Source organism: Pungitius pungitius, chromosome 3 (genome assembly GCF_949316345.1).
Source record: "Pungitius pungitius chromosome 3, fPunPun2.1, whole genome shotgun sequence".
In the NCBI taxonomy this organism is placed as follows: Eukaryota; Metazoa; Chordata; class Actinopteri; order Perciformes; family Gasterosteidae; genus Pungitius; species Pungitius pungitius.
Genome location: NC_084902.1, coordinates 17128135 through 17142557, shown reverse-complemented (window position 1 = coordinate 17142557; position 14423 = coordinate 17128135). Strand labels below are relative to the sequence as shown.

General features: G+C 41.7%; 1 protein-coding gene across 1 annotated transcript; it reads right to left on the bottom strand.

Annotated features, from left to right (window-relative positions):
• Positions 1 to 565: 565 nt before the first annotated feature.
• hif1al (hypoxia inducible factor 1 subunit alpha, like) lies at positions 566 to 13532 on the bottom strand. Its single transcript, XM_037464720.2, has 15 exons — positions 13392 to 13532; positions 9761 to 9954; positions 9035 to 9234; positions 7850 to 7934; positions 7620 to 7735; positions 6766 to 6950; positions 6494 to 6600; positions 6061 to 6208; positions 5644 to 5924; positions 4914 to 5083; positions 4626 to 4721; positions 4015 to 4175; positions 3177 to 3288; positions 2723 to 2843; positions 566 to 1636 (listed from the first exon to the last, which is right to left on the bottom strand). The coding sequence occupies exons 1-15, from the start codon at positions 13424 to 13426 to the stop codon at positions 1605 to 1607; spliced, it is 2043 nt and encodes a 680-aa protein (XP_037320617.2). The 5' UTR covers positions 13427 to 13532; the 3' UTR covers positions 566 to 1604.
• Positions 13533 to 14423: the final 891 nt, after the last annotated feature.

Here is a 14423-nt window from a genome sequence, read left to right as displayed (position 1 = left end):
CATGTATGGCTTGAGAAGGTCTTCTTGTAAATAAATGATTCCTTGTCAGCAGAATTGATAGCCCTCGTACAAGAAGTCATCATCTGATAACGGGTCTGGGTGTTATCTTGAACCCCAGGTAGCAAAAGTACTCCACTCCTGATCCCCCGTGGAGGTATCCTATAAAACGTGAATCTAGCCAATATCGCTCCTTCATCATTGGGTTTTCTCAAGAAGGGAACTGCTATTTTTTACCAGTGCCTTATCCAGATAACTTAAGTCAGCTTGCTTTGGAGCAGATTCGAGTTGATGGATGTATTGCATGGGTTTTTACCAAACTTGCTTTGTGGAAACCAAAAAGCCTGACCTATGAAATCTTATCCTGAAAACGATCTGGCTAACTCAGTTTGCCACATCGGGGCCCAGAAGGTCTTCCATCCTCCGATGACTTACACCCCAAACCAGCTTCTGCTTCAACAGCTTCTAGTTTAAGAATACAAACAAGATAAAAGTGTAAAAAGACACCAAGAACCAGTTTGAAATGAATAAAAAAAGGATAATCTTTTACATTGAATTAGGACAGAAGGCAGTTTGAGGGTTTATTTGTGGAAAATCATTATCCGAGACCAAAAACAAATCACAATATATGTTATATATTCATCAAAGGCTACAAGTAAAATACAAGTCTACTCTCTTTATACCAAGTATGTTGAGGCACAATTTGTTGTTACAAGTCAAAAAATGAAACTCATACTTGACACAATATTAGCGTTTTACATGCATCTCTAACGAAAGCAGGAAAAAAAACTGTTGCTACCTAAAACAAGCAAACATCTACTGCTTTTATTACTTTCATCTATCATCTTCTATTTCCTAAATTGTTTTAATTATAATAAAAAGGGACAAACCAAACTGCTTTTTTATTTCATTTAGCTCACTTTGTTTTTCCTCTGTAGTAAATAGATTCGGCCTGGCACCAAGCAGCCTCACGTTATCTTATGGTAAACCCCACCCACCTGGCACCACAGGACGAATAAAACAAACGGCACAAGGAATTTGGAGTTGGATTAAAATAACTCACTAGTAACAATTCGGATAGTATAAGAATAACACAAAAAATATGCCACTGAAATAAATGCTGCCACTGATATAAAGATTGTGTTTTTTCTGTCTGCGTAATTTGAAATAAAACACAGGATGGATCCTAAATAATGAAACTGAAAGGGTTGAATGTGATTAAATTGATAGCTGTGAAGAATCGCATTCAGCGGGACGGAGAAATATTTCCAGATTTGTCTCACAGAATTTTTGACAAACATTTTTTAGCTTCAACTGCTGGATTCTCACATTGAATCAGAGATTACGTTTAAAATGTAATGAGAAAACAAGCTACTGGGTTCGAGAAGGCCAACTGCAGCACCACCTGCGTTAAAACCTGTCATCAGTTCTCACTTGGACCTTTCCTGGTTCAGCTACAAAAGCATGGAGGTCACGGCGGATCTTGGAGCGTGGTTACACTGCGTGCGTCAGTCTATGTTTGTGTCCGGCGGTTTCAGCGCAGAAGTCTCAGTGACTCTTGATCGTCTCTGTCAAGTCATGGGCGTAGGAGGCGGCAAAAGGTCAGGTCAACGAGGTGGGAATATGTCCCTCATCAGAGCTGGAGGAGAGAGTGAAACCAGCACGTTAGAGGAGTGATGGTGGCCGCACACACACACACTTTATACTGAGGATGAACAACTTTTTACTTGTTTTCTAGCCCCTGGGTAAGTGGGCAGTAGTCCCACACTACGGCGCCCCACCAACTGACACACAACATTGACCTTCAGGGCCTCATTCCAGGTAGGCACGGTGTCTGAAAGTCTGGAGGAACACATTACTCTTCTAATATAAATATCCTAATGCAGTCAGGCATAAGGCTAGACATTCAGACAGTTATTCTTTTTTTAAAAGTGTACCCTAGAAAGATAGGTATGAACCACCAAACTACAATAACTAGAAGGAACTGTAATATACAAAGTATCTGAAATTGGCTATATTTCCATTAATTGATTATTGAAACTTCATGAAGGTTTTCTTTTTGTGGAGGCTTGTAGGAAGGAAAGCGGGGTAGATTGATCTTGGATCTCACTATTACAAAAATCCCAAGTGGGTAGATCCTTATAGAGAGGGCTCTGCCTTCGCTCGTCTCCCCTGAGGGCCCTGAGGCTGAGGGCCTGTTAGGGAGGGACCCCTGCTCCGCCGCATTAAAAAAGTTCCACATGAACTCGTACCTCTCGTGAAAATGTGCACGCATTGCCAAATCCCCCCAACAATGATAATAAGAGGCTGAATTCATAACGCTGTTATTGTGCCAAAAAGGTCTATGCTGTCAAAGTAACATTTGACCATGAATTCTAATGAGGTAGCCCATCCAGGAGCTGAGGGCTTTTGTGCCAAATCTTACGCCAAAAAACGGTTGCATTGCTACCTGAGAAATCAAGTTCATCCAAAAACAAGCATTGCTGAGATATCACATTCACTATAAGCGTCCAGATGGACAACAACCAAAACACATACTGAAAGCCACAATGTAGTATGTCAGAAGGTCATTAAAGTGTCTGTATGGCACAAAAAAAGAATCGTGCAGCCCTCCAAAACCTTTTGTTTGGCCCTTGACTTAATGTTTTTCATTTTAAATCCAACCAATTTAAAATCTGGGGCTGCAATGTGTTGAAGCTAAGGAGTAACTGTGTGTTAATCTTACCTGGAGAAACAGGTCTCTGTGTGCCTCCTAAAATAGGGTCCCTGTCTGTGAGCAGCTGACTTCGCCCTTCAGCAACAGGGCTCAGGTACAAATCTGATTGGTCGGTTTCCTCCAGACAGCTCTGAAGAAGCAATATAAAAAGAAATATGGGGAGGGGGGGGGGGAGTTAGCTGCATAAAACTTTCATATCTTGAACATATTTGCTCTAAAGGTTAATGGTGAAAACTGAATGAAATTTTTCTTTTCTCTTTACTTCAGACATATAAATTACATCTATTATTTCAAATAAACACTTTTTTTTTAAATGTTTCACTGTTTCAAGTAAATGTTGGATATTAAATAAATTCAGGAGGAGGTCATTGAGCTTCATTCTCTTTCATTTACTAAAAGCACTTAGCACACTTTTTATACAAAAGTTGCCTGTAAGCATTTTTTCAAAAGATGTATCGCTCACCAGAAGTCTGTGGTTGAGAAGAAGTTCCTCTTCTATTGAGGGCGGGTCTTGTTTCTGTCTCTTGTCCTGAATCATCAGCTGGGACAGCATCTCCTCATCTGGGTCGTGAGCCCTAAAGGGAAACAGGAAGATTGTTAACCATGAAAAACACGTGTTGTCTTTCTCTCTAATGCGGAATTGTTTTGACTTGCAACTTGAAAAGAAAACATTCATGATATGATTACATTCGCTGCAGATGGCAATATGACGTGTTTGGAACTTTTTAGTCTTTGCTTTAGACACGATTGCAAATATTTACTTTGACCAAACAATGACTTGGTCTCACCTGTGGCTGAGGCTGAAAACTGTCATTGTTGAAGTGAGCCTGCTAAACTAAAACTCCCTCATTTGTCCTTCAGTGACCACCGTACAGAGGAAACACTTTTGTTTTTTATAACCACATCTTTCCTGTGTCCTTCTCCTGACAGACTTCCCATTTTGTGTACGGCTAAATGGAAAAGTCATTATACTTAAGTTGTCATGTTTTTTTTCTTCATCATATTGTTAATACACATATGACACATAATAAAAAACAGTTGACATTTTTTGGAGTGAAGTTTCACTTCGGAAAAGAGCTGAGGTGTTCTGTGGTTGTGTGAATTTTATGTAGTGTTTGGACAAAAGGAACCCCATTTTGATAAAAAAAGAGATCATTATCCAATATAGGATCTACATGATAAAGTCTTAACTTAATAAACACAGCATTAAAAAAAGTTTATTATGGGTGATAAAATGCTAATTCGAGCAAGATTTCTCAAAATGTATTCAGAAAGGTCCACTACGGTCAGTCCCATCGTACCGTTTCCTGCTCAATGTGGCGGCCATTGTCACAACAGAGGACTCGGACGGAGATGACGGAGGTTTGTCCAAGTCCTCCGGGAAACTGCTGTGGACGGTCAGTTGGAAGTCGTCGTCCATGGAGATATAAGGAGCCAACATTTCCAGATCCATCACCTCCATCTACACAAAAACAGGACAGACAGATCATCATCATCTGAGAGAAGAACGTTTGTGTGGAAACAAACACCTGAAAACCTTTGTTACTATTTCTTTTTGTGACATTTTAAGCATCTATTATATTGACACGTGTCTACACTGGTTTTTAGTTTTTACCGCCATGAGATCTTCAAATCCTTCTTATGGATTGAAAATGTTTTAAGTCCTCTTGATCCTGGCCATAAACGCAAAGTATTTAAGGATCTTTGTTTTTGACCAATGTCCAGAAAATACCCCGAAGAGAGTCATTTAAAAAAAAATGAATGACACACTTGTGGCATGTGCAAATCACAATGTGTTTAGTTATGAAGTAAAAATAAAAGGTTAAAATTTAACAATTCCCCTCAGTTTGTATCCTCTGTTGTGTCTGTGTTCACATAATCAAAGAGAAATAAGCTGATTTCTTGCATTTACCGCCATTGGTTCCACTTTCTTCTGACCATTTTCTGGCCAAACAGCAAAGAACCTCTCCACCTCGCTCGTGTCCGTCACCTCCTCCTCACAGGAGATCTGAGGGAGGAAGACACAGAAGGAATAAAGAGAGAGTGTATCTGCATCAGTAAAATGTAATGGCAGTCATGTTCTGTAAACTGCTTTGTTTTCGTCCAGGCTAAGGTGGAGAAATGAATGGAGTTGAATGTAAAATCAGAGAGAGAAGCTTCTTGCTTTCAGTGTGAAAAAGATGTAGGGTTTCGAACCTACCGACTCAACATCAAGTGGGGAGGCCGGTGATGATGACGAGGATGAAGGTGGCGTCATTGGGCTGAAGATAGGCAAGAGGAGCTGTCGCAGCTGTGAGGTGCACAGGTCCTGAGGGTGGTCCGGCAGTGAGTTTGGACTGGGCGGACTGGAGAACGACAGCCCCACAAAATCTGACCAAGTCGGAAGAAAACAGAAAACAAAACCACAGAAAATAAGTTTACTTGGAGAGTTTAGTTTATTAAAAAAATGGCTTCAAAATTAAACTTCTCCCCATCAGCCTCAGCTGTACCAAATTAAAAAAAGTTTGCTTAAAGAATAGAAAATAAAAAGCTAAATTAAAATATGAGGATTAAAATATAACAAAAGTCAATGCAGTGTAAGAAAAAATTCAATTAAAGACCGCTGCAAACCGTTGCAGTGCAGTTTTCTGTGAATTCTTTCCAGATATATTAAACTTTAAAAACTATGGTTGCTTTTATTTTGGACATTAATCAAACCTGAGAGGCCTGGATGATTCATAAAAAAGCAAAAGATCCTAAATGCTTCATAAACTATAGTTATTCATGGTATATCTGTAGTTTTTAACAGACAGGAAGCAGATTGATCAAAAGGACATTTACAATTTAGAAGTTGTATTTACAATTTAGAACATACAAAAGTGAATTCCCATTTTAGGCACATATATATATATTTATATAAATAAAATATAAATGTCTTTGGTGTGTCTCACCTCCCGTCAGCGGGCCGATGGGGTTTCCGACCTCAGTAGCCAACTGGAGAACATCCTCTGACTCCTTCTTCAGTTTGAAAACAAGCTCGGCAGCGCTGCCGGGATTCAGATCTACGTCCTCAGTCTGACTGGAGATGGCGAGAGACGCACTCTCAGGGTCAGCAATGTCGGAAGTCCCGCAATCCTCCGGTGCGTCCGCCGGCGTGCAGAGCTCGGATTTAGGCGGCCGGCCACAACGAGTCTGTTCGGCAGAGAAGACGAGGTCCGGCTGCTCCACGCCACTGCAGGAAAGGAGGACAAACAGGAGGTGAAGAAGGAGCAGCAGCTCGCTGTGTGCCACATTCTTCCATGCGTCTCTTTTTTAAATTTTTTTTACGAAGAGTCAATGTGACGCGATTTTAAGACCCTTTAAAGCACCTGAGGATATAGTTGAGGCAGACGACGGCCTCTGGCTGCGATGTCTTGCTGCTGTAGAGGACGGTCGCCTGAGTCTCCGCCCACACAAAGCCGCCGCCGTTAGCCAGGAAACGATAGTGTCTGGTGCTCACTTGACCTTTGGACAGCACTACGCCACACAGGGAAACAGAGGAATAAGAGATTGGCAAGGCACATTTGATAAAATATCAAAGGATTTTTGCACTAAATGAAGCCCCCCTCTGTGTGCGCTGACTCATTCTCTCCTTGCTTATGGAGGTCATGTTTTTTTTACAGTAGTTTATTAGATAGAAGTTTTGTATATTCATGAAAGCTTTGTTTGTAATCACTATCAGTATTCCCTGTAATTGTATTTAAATGTATAGTATGTCTTCTGACTAGAACAACAACAACATATGCACACTGTGAAACTCACGTGTGTGCAGACTCTTGTTGACGTGATCGGAGTCGAGGGCGTGATGATACTCGTAGGCCGAGCGGCCAATCAGATCTTCAGGTTTGTATCCCACCAACTCTGTCACCCTGCAAACCGGACGATAAAAAACAAATAAAGTCTAAAATCTGAAATAAAAAGTTCCGGGATTTCTAGTCCTGTCTCGATCTCTGTTATGGAAGATTTTCTTTTCTGGCCCGTCTTCCACCCACAGGGAGGTCAAAGGTCAGGGTCAGCCACAGGACTCCTCCTACCTGCCCTCGCAGTGTGTGAATTGCAGGTCCATGCTGTGGCGGGTTAGGAAGGTGCGCGTGTCCAAGGGGAACTCCACGCTGGACGGGTGAGGGATGGGCTCACACAGGAGAGTCATCACTCCGCCCACAGGAGGCGCCGCCGAGCCTCCACCCGGCTGACGGATGTGACCCGTACAGTGGAGAACCTGCAAGAGAGCCCAGGTTCAAGGTCACCTTCAGACACATCAAAAAGTACGTAGAAAAACGTTGTGTTGCCATTTAGATTTGCATTCTAGACAGTGATTGGCTATTGAAAAAGACTCTTTATTGACAAACTCTATGCAGAGTCAAACGTTAACACTGATGAGTGGAAGGGATGTTTCCCTTGAGGCAGTTGGCACCATATCAGTGCCAATCTGAACAAAAATTGATTTTTTTTCCTAAAGCCAAATAATTGAAATGCAGCAATTTTATTTTAACAATCTTCCGTGGCACAATAACTAAATCCAAAATGTTCCCAGGAAGAATTGGAAAATATCTTTGAGTCTTTAGTCATCCAGGCTGACCAATGGACACCAAGTCCATTCAATGCAGAGGCCGACATTTAAATATCTTATTCATTTTATATTGTTCAAGGAGCCCAATAGGCTAACATTGCTTGAGAAAGTCTTTACTAACTTGAGTGATTCTTAAGTCCTCAACCTGGAGTCTTCAGGCTGTAACATTTGGAAAGCATTGGATGCTTCCAGAACTTATTGATCTCATTCCTCAGAGAATCCTCAGAATAAGCACCAACTGCGTATCTGCTGCTGTGGAATAAGTGCATGTGTGAGTGTGTAGCTGCTGGGCTTTGTGTGTCTTTGGTAACAATGCACCTTCCAGGCAGCCGACTTAATGTTGACGGTGCGCCCCCTGCTGGTCAGAGTGCTCTTCATCCGCAGGAAGAAGTTCCTCTCGCTCGGCTGTCTAGCCAACGGCTTCTTACTGGAACCTGAAAGAAGTGTGATGACAACGCTAAAGCACTTTATCGACTTTATTATTTAGCATTCATAAAAAGCTGCTAATTATGGAGAAAACACATAATAATAATAAATCTAGGTCTGACCTGGACGTGGATTTAGCAAGTCTCTGAGCTCCTCCTGATCGCAGGGATGGACAAAGTCATAGATACTCTGACCCAGCAGCTCCAGCTGTGAACAAAAAAACACAACAACGGACAGTGTCAAGCCTGTTTGAGGTCAAAAAGCCGGCTAATCGTTAATCGTTATACCACTATGTATGTTATGCCTGCATGTTAAGTACAATCATGTAACTGGTATGACCGCTGTCTCAGGTAAAAGGTTAATTTGTACTTTGTTTTACTTCACATTCATCTCGGGTTTCCATGGGTCATGGTATCTAGTCCTGACTCCGCTGACACCCACTGCTTTTAACACATTCTAATTACTATGACTCAACATCAACGCACATCACAAACTTTGTTTCTTCCAGAGTATTTGTGGGTTCTCGCCTGGCAGATTTTCATAGATTGTGGTTCTATCTGGACGCTGTTCCTGCCTCGGCCAACTGCTGCTGCTATCACTATTATTATGAATGTTAATCACATTACTATTGCTGTCATCATAAACCAATATCACTGACTTTCCTTCTTTCCTTTCTTCATTTAGTCTTTATGCTATCCCTCTCCACACGTTTCTGTGGGCGTACACCCGGCTTACTAGATTTGAACAATTTCCATCGTAGGAACTAAATGTATTGTACATCTTTTACATTGTTCATTCTGACGTCCATTGTAGTTTGTTCATCTTGGGAGAAGGATCCCTCCTCTGACGTTCTCCCTAAGGTTTCTTCGCTTTTCCCCCCCCCCATCAAAGGGTTTTTTATTTTTTGGGTGGAGTTTTTCTTGTGCCGATGTGAGGGTTTCGGGACAGAGGATGTACAGGCTGCAAACCCCTCTGAGGCAAATTTCTAATTTTGCAAATAAAATAGATGGACCTCTGTGTTCGCGTCTGCAATTACTGTAACAGACAAACCGAATCCCAAACAGAGATGGAAATAGATCGGAGGCTTTTCTCCCTGGTCGAGTCAATCAGAGTAGGTCACAAACTGCCCCAGAGGAGTACAATAAAAATGCCAATTAACCAAACAAAAAAGCATCTTGTTATGAATTCACCTATAGGACTTAAGTCACAATGGCAATCTCCTGAGCTTTGGGTATTGATTGAGTTCCAATAAAAGTACCGAATGGTCATGGATGAAACGAATAGTATCCAATCCCAGATTGCGCTACCTGTGGGATGCCGATGTGAGTGCTGACGTTTTCAGTCAGGTAGATCATGTCTCCCTCCTCGGTCATCACCATGATGAAGCCGGCCAGTGCCTGCGGATAGAAGGAATCCATTGGATCCTCTTCATCCTCCTCATTCTCCTTCTCCTCCTTCTCCTCCTCCTCTTGCTTCTTTTCGTCAGACTCCTCGCTCTGCTTCTCACCTGCGGTAAAGAAAACACCTGGTGATTATTCTAACATAACAGCTTTGGTTCAAACATTCCATTTCCTGTTTATAAATAAACTGACCTTGAGATTAAAAAAATTCATTAACAGTAGAAAAACAAAAGGGAGTGAGAAGATTTTCTGGTCTGGCCAAAACCATCTTTCAAATCTGAATGCATTTTTCATGTTTGTCGCCTGAATATTAATAAAAGGTCAGCGCTGTCCCTTTATTATTAACGACTTCATCACTTTTCTCTCACCCCCGAGGGAGTAAAACAGCACTGAGCCGACTCATATTGCCAGAACAACACAGTGAAAGAAGGAAACAAAAGAAATGCTGAGTGCGCAAAGTGTCAGAGAGATACTTCTCCTCTGACAACGTCTGGATTTTTGGGGGATATTGCCATCCGTGAGCCATGCCACATGACTATCAGTCATGGCTCAGGGATAAAAAAAAAAAAAAAAACTTAACCTGAAATTAAACATATTGGTTGGGGTGTGACCATCTGAAGGCGTGTTTCTCACCGGGTTGGAGAAGGAAGTGGTGCATTCGCAGGAAGCTGAGGGCGACCCTCATGATGGCGGATTTGTCCAGGTGGGTGCAGACTCGACGGGGGAGCGGCAGAGTGCTGGACAGCTCATAGAACACCTCTGTCTCCTGACTCCGCCTACATCGGGCCGCATCACGAGAACGCAGCTTCCTCTGCTCCGAACTGGTGCTGCGGGGGGGGGGAGAAGGAGAGGGGAGATTAGACAGGGAGGCAGAAGGAGGAAACCATAGACTTGCGGGGAAGGAGAGAGATGAGGGAACAAGGCGGTGGAAGCAGGAAGATGATAGATGAGGACGCAAACAAAAGTGTGAAGAATTGAATCAAAGCAGATGACAGAAACAAAGCAGGAATAAAGGAGGTTGAAGATTCCGGAAGAGAAAATAACATTACAGTGGGACAATAGCAGAAATTACAACTTTAGTGAGGAGTCAAAGATCACTTTCCTCTGACCTCTACAACCGTCACAGTATACCTTCTGATGGTAGAGCAATGGATCCTAACCTCAAGAAGCCAGAGGATCGGTCTCTTGGATCATGTGAAAACCTTAATGAGTATCGTGACAAAGCTACAGTGAGAAAATGTGGATGTTTTGATGACAGGGGCCCTTCAAAAGGTTAATTCCTCAGCAGCAGGCTGGAGTCTGTTAATGAAAGTACATCACATACTGGCATGTTGGTTATTCAACGGTTTGATATTGGCAGAGTTCCTTTATTGACACACATAGAGATGTTAGAGCTGCTGATAAGCTTATTTCGGAAACACAGGGACTCGCATTTGATTTCTGACGCTTCCCGTTTCTAGACTTCCTCTCTTATAAAGTCTGGTTGTTCTTTATTACGGGGCCGATGGCCGAGGTGTCATCTGCAAGAACTGCAGACATTTTTCGCACAATAAAAAATAGATTGGTAGACATAAGGTTAAGAATTTGCAATTTTCTCTTTCAATATAGACACTGTGTTTAATTTTGTTTTTAAAATACTCTGCTAAGCTCTAAGACTTAGTTAATTTAACTATTCTAGTTTCATTGTTAACCTGTACTTATTTCTGTCCATGACCTCTGGGGATCAGTAAAGTTGTATTTTCTTTTGTTTTCACAGGAGCAGTTTGAATTCTGTGTCTAGTTTGATTGCATCTTCACCCACTGTGTGTGTGCTCGTGTATGTTTCTGTGTGAATGAGAGAAATGAAAGCCTGCTTTTGTCTTGTCAGCACATGTTTTTCATGGAATGGATGAAGAGAGAGGGGGAGGAAAGACAGAAGTGGAGGAAGAATGAGATTCTGGAAAGTGTCCCAGAGGCAGAAATAAACAACATTCTGTTCTCCTCCGTTTGGTTCATGTTTTCCCTTCAGCTCCGTTCCCACTATGAAGAACCCCCAAACATCCAGGAATGTCCTGACATATTATAAGCGTCATGATGTCTTACAAGGATGCAGAGGTCTTTCATGTCTCACCCTCTTTTGACAACAAAAGAGAAGAATACTCAAGTTAAAGATTCCCAGGACGAGACTCCAAAAGGCAACATGCTAGAAGAGCACTGTGATTGTTGATGTTCGATATGTAATTAATATGACTAAGTACTGTCCATATTAAGGGTTATTATATTACAAATAGCAATCAACTATTAAATATGACAGGGGGACTAACTAAAGTGACAGAAATCCTTCATCCATTGAAAAAAAACATACAAAACACCATGACTGTTTACAATAATACTGCTGCCCTTCATAGTACTACTACCACTGAAAAATGATACTGCTGCTAATAATACCCCGTGAAACCAAATACTGTCTGCCTCACTAACACAACATCGACGAGCGAGGAGCTTAAGAGGAAACAGTGTAAATCCTGAGCGAGCAGAGCTGCACACTCGCCACCATTTCTTATTCGCTCAATGTGTGTCTGTTTCTGTGTGTGCTGGGAAACAAACCGTGGTTACTGAAGTTAAAGTGTGTGTGTGTGTGTGAGGGGAGACACACTCACACACACACCAAGTAAAAGAATCACTTTCAGCTTGAATACACAAAAAAGTCCTTTACTGTTCTCAGGCACTCACGCTTTTGATTTTGGGGATATTTGGATTGAAAGACGACTTAGATTCAACTTGGGAATTGATTCATCGGTTCAGTAAATGTGACACAAACCTCCTCACATTGATCATATTCGATGATATCATCTCTTATTAGGTATAAATCTGTTGTTTACTACAAGTCTGCAAGTCAGCAAAATACAAGTTGGACCTCAGCATCGGTGCCTCTTGTTTTTAGCATCTTGACATGTTCCCACTTTAATAAGACAGATTTATTGTAAACCTGCTTGTGTTTAACGCATTTAAAACAGCAGACACCAGGAGAACACTTTTAACTGTTTTTTGGTACTTTTCCTTGATGAGTTTTTCTTTACTTTAATACAGAAGGTTCCTTATTTCGTCAATCATGTATAGTAATGGATCATAAACAATTATGATCCCACAACAATAAGTTGAGCCCCGTAAGTTGAGCTGAACAGCCGACTCCACAATCACCTGCTGAGTTGATCCTGTCAGGGCTCGTCTCACGTGGTCCAGCAGTGAGTCCACTCCCACAGCTATTTCCAGCTGCAGTGTTTCCATTGAACACTGACGGTTGTGGTTTCAAAATGCCTCCAAGCAAAAATGGATACCCAAATATGGACATCTTTACCGAACATTAATATGCAGATTAATTGCTAAAGTAGAAGGGTTGCTCGCTTACAGGCGGATGTGTATGTTCTGACTTTGTCCTTTCCGGCCACCATACTGAGAATATAAAGCAATTGGCACTTTCAATTGCAGCAATTTTCACTTAACCCCTCAACAAACATTCACTGCTGCTCTTTTTACTTCCACTAGAAAGTAATATTGTTTCTCCACTTTAACATCCCTAAAGTGCCTCAGGTTTACTTTGAATTTACAACACTTTAAAAAGAGTATTAAAAACACAAAGTCGCAAGACACTAATCTGCATGTGAACGGATTCCAGCTCTCTAAATGTGTCTGCTGGACATAATACACAATGATAGAGCATTGAAGGGTGAATCCATGAAAACAAACAATCTGGGATCACACTAGAGATTAGTGTCAGTGCTGTGGGGGGGTTGAAGAACTGCAACAACCACACAACACGCTAAGACATATCCCAGCTAAATAATGGAGGTAGAATCGACTTCTCTATGAGAAGCACAAATAAACCATTAACTCTTTGCGACATGTGTGATTACTTCAGAAATCCCAGAAGTAGGAGACGTTTACTTAGACATTGTAATCCAAGCGGAAGAAGCACGCTAGAAGACTCCTACATTCAAAGGGTTTATCGTCTAGCCTTTATGTACCCTAAGCACTTGTAATGCGGAATGTGTTGTTTCAGAATAACGCTAATTATTGGATCATAACTGTTAATGCACAATGAAGAGAAATGAATCAAACCCTTAAAACCTCAAATCGCGATGCCATGTCACGACGTCGCTGGATCACAGACTGGGTCATGATCTCACGATGGGGGACTCGATGGCTCCCTCGGAAAGTTACAGGCACAAAGGACAAAACGGAAATGCAACAACATGGACGGTTCGCTACAATAAATCGGTCCTACCGTTTGACACCGACGGTCTCCACTTTCTCCTCCATGTTTTCCACCGAGTGTGTGCCCTTTATTGTTGTTTCCGTTTATCAACGCAGGACAACGGTGTAGCTATCGAGCCCCAGCTGTGTCAAGCTTACACATGCAAGGACACGCAGTTTCCGGTTATAGTCGAAAAGTAAAAGTCTAACCGAAAAGAATGGATTTTAAGATAATTAAATCTTTCTCCAGCTATTTGGCAAGGCTGTAATAAAGTACTGTAGTGGCCGACTCAGGAATATGGAAATGGTCCCTACGCACCTTCCTAGTGTGCTAGGACTGGAAGGGCAAATTTGAGGGCACATTTCCTTCAAAACTTTAAGATTTTGAAGCTGAATTACATTTTATGAAAATAAGCAAACAGGAAGAGTGAAAATAAAAATAAAGCAGTTGGATTTGCATTTTCAAGGAAATATATATCTATGATATCAATAATTATTTTCTATTGTCTCCTTCGCCTTGAAATGTGATATATTTACGTGTCGTATTCGATTTGATTAATTAAATTTGTCTCACACTGAACAACAACATCTGGACAAGCCATTGCACCCTGAACGTCTTCCTCTTTCACTGAGATTTTAATTTGATCTTTAAAGGCATGTTGGTTTCCGGTCTTAATGTCTATCGGTGCCTTCACGCATTCTCAAACCTAATCCGACGTTTGGATGCTTACGATCGGTGTTAAGGTCACCTTGCCTTTTATCTTGCTTCTTTTTTTTTAATTAAGGGGTCGTTTTCACTTGAAGAACAGTGTTGGTGTGTTGAAGGTGGTCCGGGTAAAAGGTCTGGAGGCCATGAGGGTTCACAGGATTCGCAGCCGTACGGGGGTCGTTGGGATTGGCCGGTCACTATCTTCCTCCACGGCTGCAGAGTAGTGAAGCGGGATGTTTTTAACTGTAGCGTCCCCTTGCGACCACCCCAGTACTTCAAGTTTCTTCTGAACAGTTATATTAGTGTGTCAAATACTATTTATTGTTACTTCTATGTTGGGATAGATCTTTTCAT